We start from the raw sequence: 17098 nt of genomic DNA on the forward strand, positions 1-17098 counted from the left end.
AGCTGCTCTTCCTCAGCCTGGGTCTAAATGGGACACTGAAGCCCTGTTGCTCACTGAGAAGACCCAGAGGTGACTCTCAGGAAGGCTTTAGAAATGGAATGCCTGCACCAGAGCTGTGGGCAGCAGAGGAGACATTGTCCTATTTCCTCTCACCATCTGGAAGCTCTGCCAGCTGCTTCATGGCCTTTTCTTCCATAGGGTGATGGAGCTTTGGCCTCTCTGCTGGCTGCTGACTTGGTGCTGGGGAGTGCTCAGATGTGGGTTGAGGTTCTTCACTTGTTCATGGCACAAAAGAGAACCTGAAGAGTTTGTCTCTGGAGGGTTTTGTCTCTGAAGACTTTTGTCTTGGCACTTTGGCTTACAATAAGTCTGAGCCCTCCAGAGGATGAGAGACCCTTCCAAAGGCCACTGGGGCTGTTACAGGCTTTGAGCTCTGCAGGCACATGTAGTGAGGCTGTCCCCACCAGTAGCTACAGTGCTGTAGGAGCCACGGGGTTGCAGGATGGAGCAAGAGTGGTCAGGCATTGGAATGTGCTGCCCAGGGAGGTGGTTGAGTCACCAGCCCTGGATGTGTTTAAAGGTGGTTTGAGTGTGGTGCTTGGGGATATGGTTTAGGGGTGAACTTTGTAGAGTAGGACTATGGGTTGGACTTGGTAATCCTGAGGGTCTTTTCCAACCTGAATGTTTCTTTGATTCTGCAATAAAAGCCAAAAGCCTTCAAGAGTTTGGGCATCTGAACCCCTGGAATGGACAAAGAAATGACCCAGGTCAGTGTGTCCATGCCAGCACCCACCAAGGGGTGCAAGTAGGTGTTTGAAGTTGCCCATGCTCTGCTGAACGTGGGGCTGGAAACTCCAGGCAAAAGATGACCTGTCTGGAGAAGCCTTGGAGGAGACACTGCCCCACCTCCATGGTTTAGAGCACAGTGGTTGAGGATGAAGTGATTTAGGGTGGGGAGTGGATGGGATGTTTGGTCACTGTGTTAAAAGGCCGTTTGGATGTGGTGCTCGGGGATGTGGTTTAGAGGTGAAGCTTGTAGGGCAGGGTTCTGGGCTGGACTTAGTGATCCTGAGGGTTTTTTCCAACCTGAATATTTCTGTGATTCTGTGGTCAGGAGAACCAATCCCACCAGCAGCTCACAGGGACCTCAGCCACCAGGACCTGGCAGACCTTAGGAGCAGGTAGAGCAGTGAAGATGCTTCCCATGGCTGCTTTCATCTGGTCAAAGCTGTTAGCTGGGGATTGTGGGTTCCTGTCCCATCTGGGTCACCCCCAGCTCTCCTGTGGCCCCATTCAGGTGCTGGAGGGCTGCTCTAAGGTCTCCCTGGATCCTTCTTTCCTCCAAGCTGAACAGCTCCAACTCTCACAAGCTGCCCCTACAGGGACAATTCAATCAATAGTGAAGGCTCTCAATAACCAGAATCCATGAGCTATGCTGGCAACACCACATCCCCTTCCCAGTGGCCTGAGGAACCATCTTGACAGAGTCCAAGGAAGGAGGTAAAGGAAAAGGAGCAGCAGGTAGCAACCCCTGCAGTCCCCAGGGATCAGCATGAGAAGCTTTGGAGCCTCCAGTGTAGAGGTTTGATTTTAGGAAGAAGTTCTTCCCAGAAAGAGAGATTGGAATGGGCTGCCCAGGGAGGGGCTAGGAGTCGGTGTCCCTGGAGGTGTTTAGGAAAAGCCTGGGTGAGGCACTTAGTGCCATGGCCTAGTTGATTAGTTAGGGTTGGGTGATCAGTTGGACTTGATGACCTTGGAGTTATATTCCAACCTGGCTTTTCCTACCCTTCTCTGAGCAGCAAAGCCTGGGCCCAGTGCCACTGGTGTTTGAGATCTGTCCAGACCTACTTTAGGCTGGAGGTGAGGAGAAAGTTCTTCCCAGAGAGAGTTGTTGGCCATTGGAATGTGCTGCCCAGGGAGGTGGTGGAGTCACCATCCCTGGAGGTGTTCAAGAGGGGATTGGACGTGGCACTGGGTGCCATGGTTTAGTAGTCATGAGGTGTTGGGTGACAGGTTGGGCTTGATGATCCTTGAGGTCTTTTCCAACCTTGTTGATTCTCTGATTCTGTGATTCTGTTTTGTTGTTGTGTTTGTTTGTTTGTTTGTTTTGCTTTGTTTTGTTTTGTTTGGCTTCCCCTCATCCCTTCCCTGGTAACATCCCCCCTGGGTGGGGAGAAGGCTCCAGCCAGCTCCATCCATCCTTCCTCCTGCCTTCCTGCTGGCGAGGCTGGAGTTTCCCAGCTCCTCGGTGAAGGGCCGGTGGTTAGCTGTGAGGTTGGGACTGGCTGTCAGCCAATCACAGCCCAGCAGCAGGGATCTAATAGCCCCGGCGCCAGCCATTTGAGAGGCAGGAGAATATAGGTCATCAGTGACATCATCTCTGGGAAAAAGTGGTGGTGGGGAGGCGGGGAGGGGAGGGGAGGAGAGGGGAAGGGGGGGAAGGCAGAGAGGAGAGGGGGAAGCGATCATTTAAATTTGGAGAGGAGCTGACTGGAAATTTGGGCCATCAGGAGAATGGTGGGGCCGGGAGGAAGAGCTGCAGATATTAATAGAGCTGCTTGCTGGAAGAGCTGCTGGGGAGAGCAGCGAGCCCTGGGCGGCCGCAGAGAGCCCTCCGCCGCCGCGGCCGGCTGTGTGCCGCAGCACGCCGGCAGCTCCAGCAGCCACCTGGCACACAGCCTCCCTCTGCACCCCAGCAGCCCGGCTCCTGCTCCTCTCTTGGTGCTCTTCCATCCCCACTTCACCCCATCCCAACTGCTTGCCCCATAATGCCAGCTCCAGCAGCCACCTGGCACACAGCCTCCCTCTGCACCCCAGCAGCCCGGCTCCTGCTCCTCTCTTGGTGCTCTTCCATCCCCACTTTGCCCTGTCCCAACTTCTTGCCCCATAATGCCAGCTCCAGCAGCCACCTGGCACACAGCCTCCCTCTGCACCCCAGCAGCCCGGCTCCTGCTCCTCTCTTGGTGCTCTTCCATCCCCACTTCACCCCATCCCAACTGCTTGCCCCATAATGCCAGCTCCAGCAGCCACTGTCCTGGTGGAGTTTGGGGTGGGTTGCTGTCACTATGGGTCCTGCACAAAAGTCTGTCCCCAGCTTCCTTCTGGCTTCTGGAAGTCCTGAAAAGCCACCAGATGGTGTCCCTGGAGGCTTCTCTTCTCCAGGATGAACACCCCCCACCTCTCTCAGCCTGGCCTCACAGGAGAGGGCTTCCAGCATTGCTGTGACCTCCTTTGGCGCTGCTCCAACAGCTCCATGCCCTGCCTGCGCTGAGGACGCCAGAGCTGGCCCCAGCAGTGCAGGTGGGGTCTCAGCAGAGTGAAGCAGAGGGGCAGGGTCCCCTCCCTCCACTTACTGGCCCCAATTTAGCAGCACATCTAATGCTTACTAAGCCCTCCCTGTGCCTGATCTGTGGCCACATCAAGCAGTTCCCAGCACCCCTGAGCCTCTGCAGGGTTCTGCTACGGCACTAGAGGAGAGCAGAAGAGGTTCAGGAGGTGCAGGAGATGAATATGCCTGAGGAGGGGAGGGGGCCAGGAGGGGGTGTTCCCCTTGTGAACTATTCACCCAGGTGGGTGAGGTAATATTGCCTATCCTCTAGGATCTCCCCTGGCCTGGCAAGGTTGACCAGAGAGGACCAGGAGGTTTTCCTACCCTCCTCTGAGCAGCAAAGCCTGGTCCCAGTGCCACAGGTGTTTGAGGTCTTGGGGACACCACTGTGCAGGGAATGTTCTAATCCTTCAGGTCTTGGGGGTGTGGAAACAGCTGATCCTTTGCTTGTCAAGGATGATGGTTGTGCTGGGGTGGGCTTGGCCAGGTTCTAGTAGAGTTGTCCAAAGCAGGGACCTGGAATTTCTTGCCTGGTGGGAAAGGAAGGAGAAAAGTCCTTTGTTCCTTGTGGAAAGTGTCTAGCAGGGCAGAATTTAAGCATTCCTCCTGCCTCTTACCTCCTCCCTTTGCAACCAAATCACTACAGCTGCTGTTGCAGATTGTCTTCTGGGAAGCCTTCTCTGGCTGCAGGTCAACCACCTCTTTCCTTTTCCTCATCAGTATCCTCTCCATAAAATCACAGAAGAGATCATCAAGTCCAACCATTAACCCAACACTGCCAGCTCATCTCTGAACCATCTCCCTCAGCACCACATCTACAGGTGGCCACCAACCTCTGTCTACCAACCTTTGCCTTTTGGTCCTGGACCTGGGCAGAGTTGGTATCACTCCTGGAGCTGCCCAAACCCATGGGCTGTAGATCCCTTTTGGTGTGCCTGCAAGTGAAGTACAACTGGCATCTATTTAATCAGGTCAAGGATACCTTCTGAAGGTCTCAGGTCAGTTGTTGTGGGGCTTAGCTGCTCTTGGTGGATCTCAATGTGCTCACAGTGAGCTCCCAATGACCCCCAAAATCACAGTCACAGACTGCATTGGGGGAGGAAGGGACCCTCAAAGGTCATCTGGTCCAAATCCCCTGCAGCCAGCAGGGAGACTTCCAACTAGAACAGGCTGTCCAGGGCCACATCCAGACTGATCTTGAATGTGTTCATGGACAGGGCCTCAGCCACATTGCTGGGCAACCTGATCCAGTATTTTACCACTCTCATGGCCTTAGAGGTCTCTTCCAATCCAAACAATTCTATGACTCTGTGCTTTCTCTGCTGGGCAGCTGAGGAGAGATCACCCTCTGAGACTTGGGAAGAGAAACTTGATCTCAGAGACAACAGAGCTGTTGGAAGAGGGGGATGAGCTGACAGCGTGCTCATGCAGCCCAGAAGGCAAACTGCATCCCCATCAAGAGGAGTGTGGCCAGCAGGTCAGGAGAGGCAATTCTGCCCCTTGACTATGCCCTGGTGAGACCCCACCTGCAGTACTGTGTCCAGTTCTGGTGTCCCCATCACAAAAAGAACATCAAACTGCTGGAGTGAGTCCAGAGGAGGGCCACAAAGATGAACCAAGTGCTGGAGCACCTCTGCTATGAGGACAGAGAGAAGGAGCTGGGGTTGTTCAGCTTAGAGGAGAGATGAATCTGGGAGGACCTTAGAGTAGCTTTCCAGTACCTGAAGGAATGGGATGGAATGGAATGGAATGGAGTGGAATGGAAAGGGATGGGATGGGATGGGATGGGATGGGATGGGATGGGGTAGAATAGAATAGAATAGAATAGAATAGAATAGAATAGAATAGAATAGAATAGAATAGAATAGAATAGAATAGAATAGAATAGAATAGAATAGAATAGAATAGAATAGAATAGAATAGAATAGAATAGACCAGACCAGACCAGACCAGACCAGACCCAACCAGACCAGGTTGGAAGAGACCTTTGAGATCATCAAGTCCATCCCATCACCCAACACCATCTAATCAACTAAACCATGGCACCATGTGCCTCATCACTTCTCTTCTTAAACACTTCTAGAGGGAATGGTTTTAAGCTGAGGAAGAGCAGCTTCAGACTGGATCTTAGGAAGAAGTTCTTCAGTAGGATGGTGGTGAGACTCTGGAACAGGTTGCCCAGGGAGGCTGTGGATGCCTTCTCCCTGGAGGTGTTTAAGGCCAGACTGAATGGGGCCTTGAGCAATCAAACTGTAGCTGAGAGGCTTCCCAGCCCATGGCAGGGGGGTTGGAGTAGATGATCTTTGAGGTCCCTTCCAATCCAAGCCATTCTATGAATCAAAGCTGTCAGGAGAAGGGGAAGAGACTGGGAAACCCTCCAAAACCTGAGGCTAATGCAGCCGAGCGGCGTCCAGCAAGAGAATAGGATAGGATAGGATAGGATAGGATAGGACAGAATAGAATAGAATAGAATAGAATAGAATAGAATAGAATAGAATAGAATGGAATGGAATGGAATGGAATGGAATGGAATGGAATAGTATCAGTCAGGGTTGGAAGGGACCACAAGGATCATCTAGTTCCAACCCCCCTGCCATGGGCAGGGACACCCCACACTAGATCAGGCTGGCCAGAGCCTCATCCAGCCTGGTCTTAAACACCTCCAGGGATGGGGCCTCAAAAAGAATAAACCAGGTTGGAAGAGACCTTCAAGATCATCAAATCCAACCAATCACCCAACACCACCTAATCAACTAAACCATGGCACCAAGCACCCCATCTGGTCTCCTCCCAAACACCTCCAGGGATGATGACTCCACCACCTCCCTGGGCAGCCCATTCCAATGGCCAATCTCTCTCTCTCTGTAGAACTTCTTCCTAACCTCCAGCCTAAACCTCCCCCTGGCGCAGCTTGAGACTGTGTCCTCTTGTTCTGGTGCCGGCCGCCTGCGCCGGAGCAGGGAGTTACACAATAGGAAGGGCTCAGGTAGTCTCCTGCAGCTACATTTGATCCGCTGGAAGGGTTGCAGGAACCTATCAGGCGAGGTTCCTTCCTCTGCTCAAGGCAGCCTATCAAATATTTAAGGGGCTGCCATCGGCAATTACATTAGAGGAGGTAGTTAAACACCGCCCCCCCTCCCCCCTACCCCGGGGCACCCCCCTGCCATGGAAATCAAACAAATTGGGCTCTTTTCACAATTGACACACACGATTTTACTTACTCTAAATAATTCAGCATCAAAAAAAGTCCAGCTCTGCTTTGCCCCATCTGGGTCTTGTCTTTTTTTTCCTCTCTCTCTCTCTCTTTTTTTTTCCCCTTTCTCTCTCGCTCTCCTAACTCCGTGAAGCTCAACAGCTTTGGACCTCAGGGCTCCTAATGCAGTAGATGGATGGATGGATGGATGGAGTGGTGGAATTCTGCTGCCTGGCTTGAGCTGTTAAAAGATTCTCCCCCCCCCCCCCACCTACCCCCATTTTCCTAATGGATGGAAAAAATAAAAGCCCAACCTCCCCACGCTCAGGAAACTGGTGGAGTTGTCCATTTAACACAGCCAGAGAGGTTCCAGCCAAGGGTTTTTCCTCCCCACCCCCATCCCTCTGGAAGAAGGTTGGCATCTCCTGGGGTCATAGCAATCTCCTGGAGAAGCTGGCTGAATGGCTGCCCTCTTTGATTAAAAGCTTTCTCCCACGATGGTGCTCAGCGGGGTTTTAATAAGGATTTTCACAAGCATTGGCCAGCACCAAGAGTCTTTTTCTTACACCCTAAAGTGCTCAACACTCTGCTCCCCAGGCTAAGGAAGAGCCTCAGACCGTCATCAGTCAGGAGGGGTTTCTGTGTTCCTCTTCCTCCAGAAAAGAAGCAGCTCTTGGGAGGCCTGGTGGTTTGAGCTATGACTTGATGTCATGGTTCCATGACACTGGAACAGGTTGCACAGGGAGTTTATGGATGCCCCTTCCCTGGAGGTGTTCAAGGCCAGGTTGGATGAGGCCTTCAGCAGCCTGGTCCCTCCCCATGGCAGGGGGGTTGGAACTATGTAGTCTTTCAGATCCCTTCCAACCCAAACCATCCTATGAATCTATGACTCTTTGCCTTTCCTGACTCCAGCACAGGATTTGGGCTCTCTTGGGTCTTCTGCAGCACCACTCTTTAGAAGCATGCAACCACAGAACCACAGAATTGTGTTGGTTGGAAGAGACCTTTCAGATCATCAAGTCCAACTCTAAAGCCAGCACTGCCAGGGCATCACTAAACCATGTCCCTCAGCACCACATCTCCATGGCTTTGAAACCCCTTCAGAGATGAGGGCTCTACCACTGCCCTGGGCAGCCTGGGCTGGGCTTTGGCAACCCTCAAGGTGAAGAAAAGCATAGAATTACAGACTCATTTAGGTTGGACAAGACCTTTGAGATCAAGTCTAACCACGAACCCAGCACTGCCAGGTCACCACCAAACCTCATCCCTCAGCACCACATCTCCACAGCTTTGAAACCCCTCCAGGGATGGTGACTGCAAGAAGCTTCACTGCAGAGTCACACAAGGGGTCCCTTCAGCATGCTGTGGCCATGGTTTGGATCTCACACCATGTTTAAATCAGTGCCCTGTGCAAGAGAGATGTTCTCCTTGGTGGGACTCTCTCAGAAATGAGTCAGCTTAGAGAGCTGAGAGCAGATAAAAAGGTTTTGGGGGGGGTTGATTTTGCCTCCCTGCACCATCACCTGATCCACAGCTCAGGGACCTCTGGCAGGTGGAGCAAACCAATTCCCATTAGGAAATGCCAGTTGTGATGAGATTCCCAGTCTAATCTCCCAACATCTCCGTTGTCAGGGATGGATCCTCCTGGGGATTTCCACAGGTGGTGCTGGCTTGTGGTGGAGTGGTGGCCTGGGGACAGTGGGACACTGCCAGAGGCCAGGCAGAGCTACAGGCAGGGGCCTGGATGACTGCTGGCAGCATCTCTTTGGAGCTGAAATGTTGTAGGATCCTCAAAATCCCTGTGCACAAAATAAATATCACCATTTTGGTCTCCTATAACCTGCTCTGGCTGCTTCCAACCTGTGTGGTTCTACCTTGTGAAAAGACCCAAGGAAAGAGGAGGTGGAGAGAAGGGTCTCCTTGCCTGTCATATTGACCAGGATGGAGGTGTTTAAGAGCAGGCTGGATGAGGCTGTGGCCAGCCTGATCTAGTGTGGGGTGTCCCTGCCCATGGCACGGGGGTTGGAACCAGATGATCCTTGTGGTCCCTTCCAACCCTGACTGATACTGTGATACTAAATCATCCATGCACTGATTTCCTGCCCTCCAGGAGCAGTCCTGCCAGCCAGTCCATACTGTGTCACCTCATGCCTCTGCCCACACTTTGGGATGGCATTCACCCCTGGCTGCTCACCATCTTCATCACCTCTACCAATATGTCTGAGCTCACATGGAACAAGACTGGGATGGCTGAGCTGCACCTCCAGAATACAGCAGTAACCAGGCTGGAAAAGACCTTTGAGATCATCAAGTCCAGCCTATCACCCAACACCATCTAATCAACTAAACCATGGCACCAAGTGCCTCATCCAGGCTCTTCTTAAACACCTCCAGTGATGGTGGCTCCACCACCTCCCTGGGCAGCACATTCCAATGGCCAACCTCTCTTTCTGGGAAGAACTTCTTCCTAGCATCCAGCCCAAACCTCCCCTGGTGCATCTTGAGACTGTGTCCTCCACTGGTGAGAAGAAAGTGGTGATGGTCACCTGGGGACAGAGCCACATCCAGCCTGCATGGGAAATGCCCCCATGATCCATGCTTCTGCAGAAAGTTGGGTTATTGTCTCCTAGAGATCTGGCAAGCCATGTCCTCCCTGCTCCATGCTGTGCTGGAAGCTGTTGGTTGCTGCTGGTGGGTTTAATTGGCAGCTCCAACACTTGGAGCCCAATAAAGCCCACAAGGGTGCCAAGGGCTTTGGTTCAGGTACAATGGAAGAGAAATCAAACCCAGTTAGGTAATTAAGCCATCTGGAGTCTGGAGGCAGCGGCCTGGGGCACCAAGACACATGGTAGGCAGGACTCAGCTCTAAAAAGTCACCATGGAGTTCTTCTTTGCTTCAGAACACATGGATTAGGTGGAGCTGCAGGATTTGCTTGGTGAGAGGCAGGAAACCAGGCCAAGAAATTAGGGATCAGCCCAGAATCCCAGCATGGTGGGGTTGGAAGGGACCTCTGGAGATCATCCAACTCTACTGCTCAAGCAGAGGCACCCACAGCAGCTTGCCCAGGATCACAATGGCCAGCTGGCTTTGGAAGCTCTCCAGAGAAGGAGACTCCACAACCTCTCTGGGCAGCCTGCTCCAGGGCTCCAGCACCCTCACACCAAAGAATTTCCTCCTCCTGTTCAGGTGGAACCTTCTGGGCTCTAGTTTGTGCCCATTGCTCATTGTCCTGTCCCTGGGTACCACTGAGGTGCCTGGCCCCATCCTCTTGCCCCCAACAGGTCCTTTAGCTCTTGCTGAGCATTGATCAGATCCCCTCTCAGGCTGCTCTTCTGCAGGCTCAACAGTCCCAGGGCTCTCAGCCTTTGCTCCTCACAGAGATGCTCCAGGCCCCTCAGCATTTTCAGAGCCTCTCCTGGATTCTCTCCACTAGCTCTCTGTCCCTCTTGGACTGGGGAGCCCAGAACAGGAGCCAGGACTCCAGCTGTGGCCCCACTGGGTCAGAGTAGAAAAAGTCTTAATAGGAGGGACCTTGGTTATCTTTTGTCCTGATTGCAGTGAGATACCTCCTGCCTCACTGGAGTGTGGATGGAAAAGACATGAGGGCCTGAGCTATTGCATTCATGGAGTGATCAGTATCTGCATGGAAGAGACCACAGTGAGCGTTGAGGAGCTGTCCCATATTACCCAAGAAAGCCATAGCTGAGGATTGGCAACCTCCTGAAAGCTTGGTCTGTTCCTTGCAAAGCAGCTATCAAGATTCAGAAGGACCAAGAGCCACAGGAGCACCACTTTGCCTGATGAATCACAAAATTATTTTGGTTGGAAAAGACCTCCCAGATCATCAAGCCCAATCATGAGCCCAGCACCCCCATGGCCATTGAACCACATCCCCAAGTGCCATGGGCACACATCTCTTGAAGAGCTCCAGGGGTGGGGACTCCACCACCTCCTGGGGTAACCTGTTCCAATGCTTGAAAGTAGCTCAGGTGTTTCCCATTACTGCTGCTGGAGAACTTTCCTCCTTTGGTGCTTTGCAGAGTTTTGCACACCCTGGCTGCAGAAGGCATGCTTTCCCCTACCCAGGAGGAGCCTGTGTGACTGGATGAGCTTAGAAGACATTTTTAAGGCTGATGTGGTGAGAGCTTAGCTCAGGCTGCCCAGAGAGTTGGGAGATACCCCACACCTGGCACCACTGCAGGTCAGGCTGTTTGGAGCTCTGAACAACCTGCTCTAGTTGCAGATGTCCCTGCTGGCTGCAGCAGGGTTGAACCTGATGACCTTTGAAGGTCTCTTCCCACTCAAACCATCCTGTGACTGTAAGAACCTGAAACAGTTGATGTGGAGGTCACCTACCCTCATCCCTGCTGGGACCAGCTCATAAATCCATGCAGAAGGTGGTGGGAGGACATCATGAACCCATCCATGGAATCCAGCTGGGAAGGGTTTCCTGCTGACATGGTGGTGCCCTACTCATGTGTCTGTGCTGCAGTGTTGACCCCAGTGTTTGGGGGTCCCACCTCGACTATGTCCTGCTCTAGAAGGTCATTGCCAAGACAAAGCAAATCCAGGGTGCTCGGGAGAGTGTGATGAGGAGACACCAAGGGCTGGAGGTTTGGCTCTTGGGAGAAGAGATCTTCCCAACTCTGACAAACCAGGGGATGGAAGGGAGGAAATGCCATTTGCTTCATCTGCTGCTTAGCTGATTTTCCTAGATGAGCACCCAAGGGCAGGGGTGGTTGAATCTTTGGGCTGGGCTGGGAGAGCTCTCCTGCTGCTCCAGCCATCATTCCAGTGGTTCCAAGTACAGAGACAGAGACCAGAAGTGGCTTCATGTGCTGGAAACCAGATTTCTGTGCTCCCTGCTGAGATCACCAGCCTGGTGGTGTCCTTGGGCTCTGAGTTCATTCACATCCTGAGCTTCCAGGAGGTGAAAAAGCAGCTGCTGAGCCCTCCAAGAGGAAGCTTTCATCTGATGTCCTCCCACTCCAGTTGACTCTGTGAGTGATGTGCAGAAGAGGAGCGTGCCCAGGTCTAACCCCAACCTCCTGGGCATGTCCTGGGACAGAGCCTGCAGTCACCTCCTTGCAGGTTTGCTTCCATGGGGAGACAATTCCAGGGCTTGGAGCTGAGCTGCTCTCTCCAACTTTCCTTCTCCAAACTGCCCCCTTCCAACCTTCTTTCTTTGAGCTGCTCTCTCCCACCTTCCTGCTCCAAGCTGCTCTCCCCAACCTTTATTCCCCAAGCTGCTGGAATGCAGAGATGGAGGAGAAAGGAGGTAGAGAGGTCTCCAGGAGAAGCCCAGCAGAATAAATCTGAGTGACAAAAGCTGTCAGGAGAGAGTTAACTAACCCAGGGTGACAGACGATGGGGAAAACCTGGTCCTGGGCCCACTGCAGAGCACCCAGGAGAGACAATTCCCTGATGCCCAGAAGACTTCCCAGGAAGCTCCCTGGCAGCTGCTCTCCTCTGCCCATCTCCTGCTGCAATCACTCGGCAGGCAGCAGAGGGGAGACCATGACTCAGAGCTGTGCTGATGGAAAGCAGGAGGAGAAGAGGCTTACCAGCTCCTGCCTCCTCTTCCTGGTGGAGACTCAGAGCATCGGCACTGTTGGTAGGTCCTGCTGCTGGGGCTGGTGGCCTCTGCTATGTGGAGTAGGAAGGTCTGGACCACGGAGGATGCTTTCCTGAATAGGAATGTCTGGACCACGGTGTGCAGGGACTGCCCATTGAGCCTCTCCCATCTCTTAGGCCAGCAGGGATGGGGCTTTCCTGGCAGTACCATGGTGCTGGTGGAGCTCTGTGAGATCTTCCCCCAGACAGACTGCTCCAGAGTCAGGATGAAGTTTGCTGTGGCTTTCCCCCTGTTCCTCTACTTCACACTACTTCACAGGTCTGGTTCAGGGACTTCCTTGCTGCAGAAGTGTCCCTGTGTGATGTCTCTGCCTCTGCAGCAGCACACATGGTGATGACTGCTTTCAAAGTCTCCTGTCACTGGGTATGACCTTCCCCATCATGTCCAGGACCCAAGAACCAGCTTTTGGAGGACACTTCAAACTCTCTCAGCTGAGGTTGTTCATGTCAGGATTTTCCTCTCCTTGGGACACATTTTGACCCTGTTTGACCCAAGGTGCCTGGCCAGGTGACCACAAAGGCACACCTCAGATGATTCTGGCTGTGGGTTCTGCTGAGAAGAGTCTGAGCAGGAAAGGGCCTGAGAAAATGGATCCTAACTCTGACTCCTAAACCACCTGCACCCTCTCCAGTCATTCTGCCACACCTTGCTGGGCCTGGATTTCCAGGGCTGCATAAACACACCCTGTCCCCTTGAGAAGGTATTTGCTCCTGACCATGACCACCACCCTCCTATCTTCCATCAACCCCAAGCTCAAGGTCCCCCTCTCCAGCAGACCCCTCTTCAGCAGTCCCTCTGCTCCGGGCTGACAGTGCTGCTGCCCATTCCCCCTTCTCACACACCTTTTGACAGGGCTGGTGGGCTGCAAAGCCCCTCCAGATCCACCATGCAACCACTAAACTTCATCTCCATGCTTTTTGGGTTTCTTTTGCATGCATAAGCTCTGGGTTTGGTGGTAGGTGTCTAGGGATGGGTAAGTGGTGGGGACAGGAGGCCTGACAGGAGAAGACAGGCAGCAGTGTGGTGGAGAGGATGTAGACAGACACAGGCACTGTGATGGAGAGGATGTAGACAGACAGCCACAGGCACTGTAGGGGAAGGAGGATTTGGGTCATGAAGCTAAGCAGCCAAAATACAAGTTGGTGAAACTTCTTGTTTCCATGTTCTGCTGGCTCTGAGCCCACTTTTCCCCTTGGATGGAGAGAGGGGGGGGATCAGAAGGGATCCTTCTTACTCCCAGGCTTGGTGAGGATGGGATCCTCTGATCCTCCCAGGGGAGCCTAGCCCAGAGCTGCAGGCAGGGATTGGGAAGGGACCTGGAAGATGTCAGGAAAGGAGTCGGGCAGGGATGGGGCAGAGGTTGGCAAGGGGGTGGGCAGGGATCAGGCAGGGATGGAGCATATGTTGGGCAGGGATTGGCCAAAGGTCAGGCAAGAAGTCAGGTAGGGATCAGGTAGAGATTGAGCAGGCATCAGGCAGGGATCAGGCAAGGAGTCTGGCAGGGATTGGGGAGAGACTAAGCAGGAACAGGACAGGGATGGGGCTGAGAGTCGGGCAGGGACCAGGCAGGGAGTGAGGCAAGAGGTGGGACAGAGGTCAGTCAGGAATCAGGTAGGGACTGGGTAGGGATTGGGCAGGGATCAGGCAAAGATCAATCAGGAATCAGGTAGATGTCAGGCAGGAATCAGGCAAGAATCAGGCAAAGACAGAGCAGGGGCCTGGCAGGGATGGGGCAGGTGTCGGGCACGGACCCATCAGGAATGGGGCTGGGATGGGCCAGGGACCAGGAAGATGCCAAGCAGGGCCCGGCAGTAGGGGCAGAGCCGTGCCGGGGGATGCAGCCCAGGGCTCATCCCGGGCTGGTCCAGGCCAAGCCCGGGACGGCAGCAGGAAGCGGCGGACACAGCTCCCTCAGTATCCCGAGGCGAGCTCGGGGAAGCCGGGCTCGCCCCCCACCCTCATCCCGGGATAACAACTGGGATAAACCAGGGCAGCGGAGGAGACCCTCGGGGCTGCGCAGGGCTGGGGCGGGAGGTGAGACCTGGGGGGGTTGGTGGGGGGATAAACGGAGTGGGGGAAGTAGAACTGTGGGGGACGGAGGATAAAACCGGGGTATTGGGGGTGCGACAGGGTTGTGGGGGGACGATCGGGGTGTGGGGGGAGCAAAATCAGGGTGGGAGGGGTGTACAGCCGAGATGCAGGGGGTGCAATAGGGCTGGGGTGGGGTAGAAACGGGGTGGCGAAGTATAATTAGGCGCGGGGCTTACAACCAGAGGGAAGAGGTGAAATTGGAGAGGTGGGGGAGATATAACTGGGGGGAAGCACAGTGGGGGGAGATACAGCCAGAGAGGGGGATACAACCGGAGGCGGGGGACACATAACCCGAGAGGATGGGGGGGGGGGGGGGTGTACAACCGGAGAAGGGGGGGGGGGTGATCTCACTGCCCGGAGGGGTGTTGGGGGGCGGGCGGTGGGTGGTACCTGCCCGAAGCCATCCAATGAGCGTGGCGGGGGGCGGGGGGGGCCGGGCTATAATGCCATTGATGCCGGGTGGAGGAGCCAGACAATACCGCGCCCCCGGAGCCCGGGCTGCCCGGAGCGCCCCTGCCCCTGCCCCGCTCCTCTTCCCACCACTACCACCACCTCCACCACCACCATGATGTCCATGAACAGCAAGCAGGCCTTCAGCATGCACCCCATCCTGCACGAACCCAAGTACCCCCACCTGCACACCAGCTCCGAAGCCATCCGCAGAGCCTGCCTGCCCGCCCCCCAGGTAAGCCTCATTTCCCCCCCACTAACCCCGCAAACTCCCTTCCATACCCTCGGGGTTCCCAGATCCCCCCCACCGGGATGGGTTTTGTGGGGTCCTGCACCTGCGGACCACCTTTAGCTCTCCCCAACTTCGTCTTCTGACGGTTTCCGTCGGGGTTTGGGCTTCTTCGGGGTTTTTGGCGGGGCTGTTGAGCTGGGATGGGGGTTGTCCTGATGCTGAGGGGGCTTGGAGTGCGAAGAGGGGCTGGGGAGAGCCGGGAGTGGGCTGCGAGGGTACCTCACGGGCTGTGCGCTGCACATCCCCATCCATGACAGCAGAGGTTCTGCGGGACAGCCACCGGCTCCAGCTCCTCCTCTGACTGCTCCCCCTTTTGGGGAGGCTCATCCCGTATGGAAGGCTGGGTGCTTGAGGTCCGGCAGCCCTGCTCCTGGTCTTTTTATTCGGGTTGGGGGGATCACCCTGGATGGAAGGCTGGGTGCTTGAAGTTCAGCAACTCTCGGTCCTTTTATTTGTGGCAGGGCGGTTGAACCCGGGTTAAGCCCTCCCAGGCACTGCTGGAGGGACAGAGTGTGACCACCCCCCCTCCCCGTCACGCCGCTTTCCCTTTAACCCTCTCCCACTCTTCCCATTTGTTTTTTTACTGCCGTTTTTATCCATCCTCCCCCTTCCCATTCCGTGTCCAGATCCAGGGTAACATCTTTGCTGGCTTTGATGAGACCTTGCTGCGAGGCGCCGAGGCTCTGGCCGCCGTGGACATCGTATCGCAGAAAGCCCACCCCTTCAAGCCAGATGCCACCTACCACACCATGAGCAGCGTCTCCTGCACTCCTACCTCGTCCTCTGTCCACCTGCACCACCCGTCCGTGCTGACCACCCACCATCCCCACCACCACCACCACCACCAGCCCTCCCAAGGGCTGGACGGCGAGCTCCTGGACCACCTCAACTCTGCCCTCCCCCTCGGAGGGGTGCCGGGCCCGGATGTGGGCTCCACACCTTCTCACCCTCACTCCCACATGTCAGCCATCAACCACATGGCCCACCACTCCCAACCCATGAACATGTCCCACCCTCACGGCCTCACCTCCCACGCCGTCATCTCCGGCCCGGAGACGGAGACGGACCCCCGGGAGCTGGAGTCCTTCGCCGAACGCTTCAAGCAGAGGAGGATCAAGCTGGGGGTGACCCAAGCGGACGTGGGTTCCGCCTTGGCCAACTTGAAGATCCCGGGAGTCGGCTGCCTTAGCCAAAGCACAATCTGCAGGTTCGAATCCCTCACCTTGTCCCACAACAACATGGTGGCCCTCAAGCCTATCTTAGAAGCCTGGCTGGAGGAAGCCGAGAGGGCCCAGAGGGAGAAAATGACCAAACCTGAGATCTACACGGGGGGGGACAAGAAACGCAAGCGCACCTCCATCGCCGCCCCCGAGAAGCGCTCGCTGGAGGCTTATTTCGCCGTCCAGCCGCGGCCCTCCTCCGAGAAGATCGCCGCCATCGCCGAGAAGTTAGACTTGAAGAAGAACGTGGTGAGGGTTTGGTTTTGCAACCAGAGACAGAAGCAGAAAAGGATGAAATTTTCTGCCACCTACTGAAAGAGGAAGGGTGGGGGGGAGGGGGGGCCGGGGCGCGGCGGGCGGCGGCGGCGGGGCGCGCCGGGCTGGGGCAGCGCCGGTAGGAAGCGCTTGCAACCCACCTCCCACCACCTTGCTTCGGTCCTCCAGCCTCCTCCCCCCGCCTCCCCCTCCCCACCTAGCCCCTCTGAACTGGGCAGGTATGGGGGTGGGAGGGGTGGGGGGTGAGGGGGGGGTTGGTGGTTCTTGGAGCTTGTGGTGGTGGGTTTTTTTTTTGGTGGTTCTTTAAAAAAGTTGGGAGGGGAAGGAAAAAAAAAAAAAAACCGAAAGGAAAGGGAAAGAGAAAAAAAAAAAAGGAGAAATTAACCTTAAAAACAAAGAAAGAAGAAGAAAAGGGAAACTCACCCAAAGTGAACAATTTTGGTGCCTGCTCCTCACCCCCACCCCCACCACCCTCCCCGCCGTGGCGGGGGGGGGTGACGTTGTGTTAGGACTGGGACAAGACTTTTGTAGATAAAACTGGAGGGGAAGGAGGAGGAGAAGAAGAAGGAAAACATAATGATGGAAAAGAGGAACCAAAAGGCTCCAGAAGGA

General features: G+C 54.9%; 1 protein-coding gene across 1 annotated transcript; it reads left to right on the plus strand.

Annotated features, from left to right (window-relative positions):
• Positions 1-14724: 14724 nt before the first annotated feature.
• Positions 14725-16526, plus strand: LOC137448072 (brain-specific homeobox/POU domain protein 3). The gene is made up of 2 exons (XM_068152236.1): positions 14725-14933; positions 15617-16526. Exons 1-2 carry the CDS (start codon positions 14814-14816, stop codon positions 16523-16525), a joined length of 1029 nt encoding a protein of 342 aa, XP_068008337.1. The 5' UTR covers positions 14725-14813; the 3' UTR covers position 16526.
• The last annotated feature ends 572 nt before the right edge of the window (positions 16527-17098 follow it).

This window comes from Melanerpes formicivorus, unplaced genomic scaffold, assembly GCF_026170545.1.
Source record: "Melanerpes formicivorus ecotype bairdi unplaced genomic scaffold, bMelFor1.0.p_v2 SCAF_22, whole genome shotgun sequence".
Lineage (NCBI taxonomy): Eukaryota > Metazoa > Chordata > Aves > Piciformes > Picidae > Melanerpes > Melanerpes formicivorus.

Bases quoted from the DNA above. Each gene is read 5' to 3' on its own strand.
- LOC137448072 (XM_068152236.1), top strand. From the start codon at position 14,814: ATGATGTCCATGAACAGCAAGCAGGCCTTCAGCATGCACCCCATCCTG. The intron at 14,934-15,616 runs GTAAGCCTCATT...TTCCGTGTCCAG, and splicing joins CCTGCCTGCCCGCCCCCCAG to ATCCAGGGTAACATCTTTGC.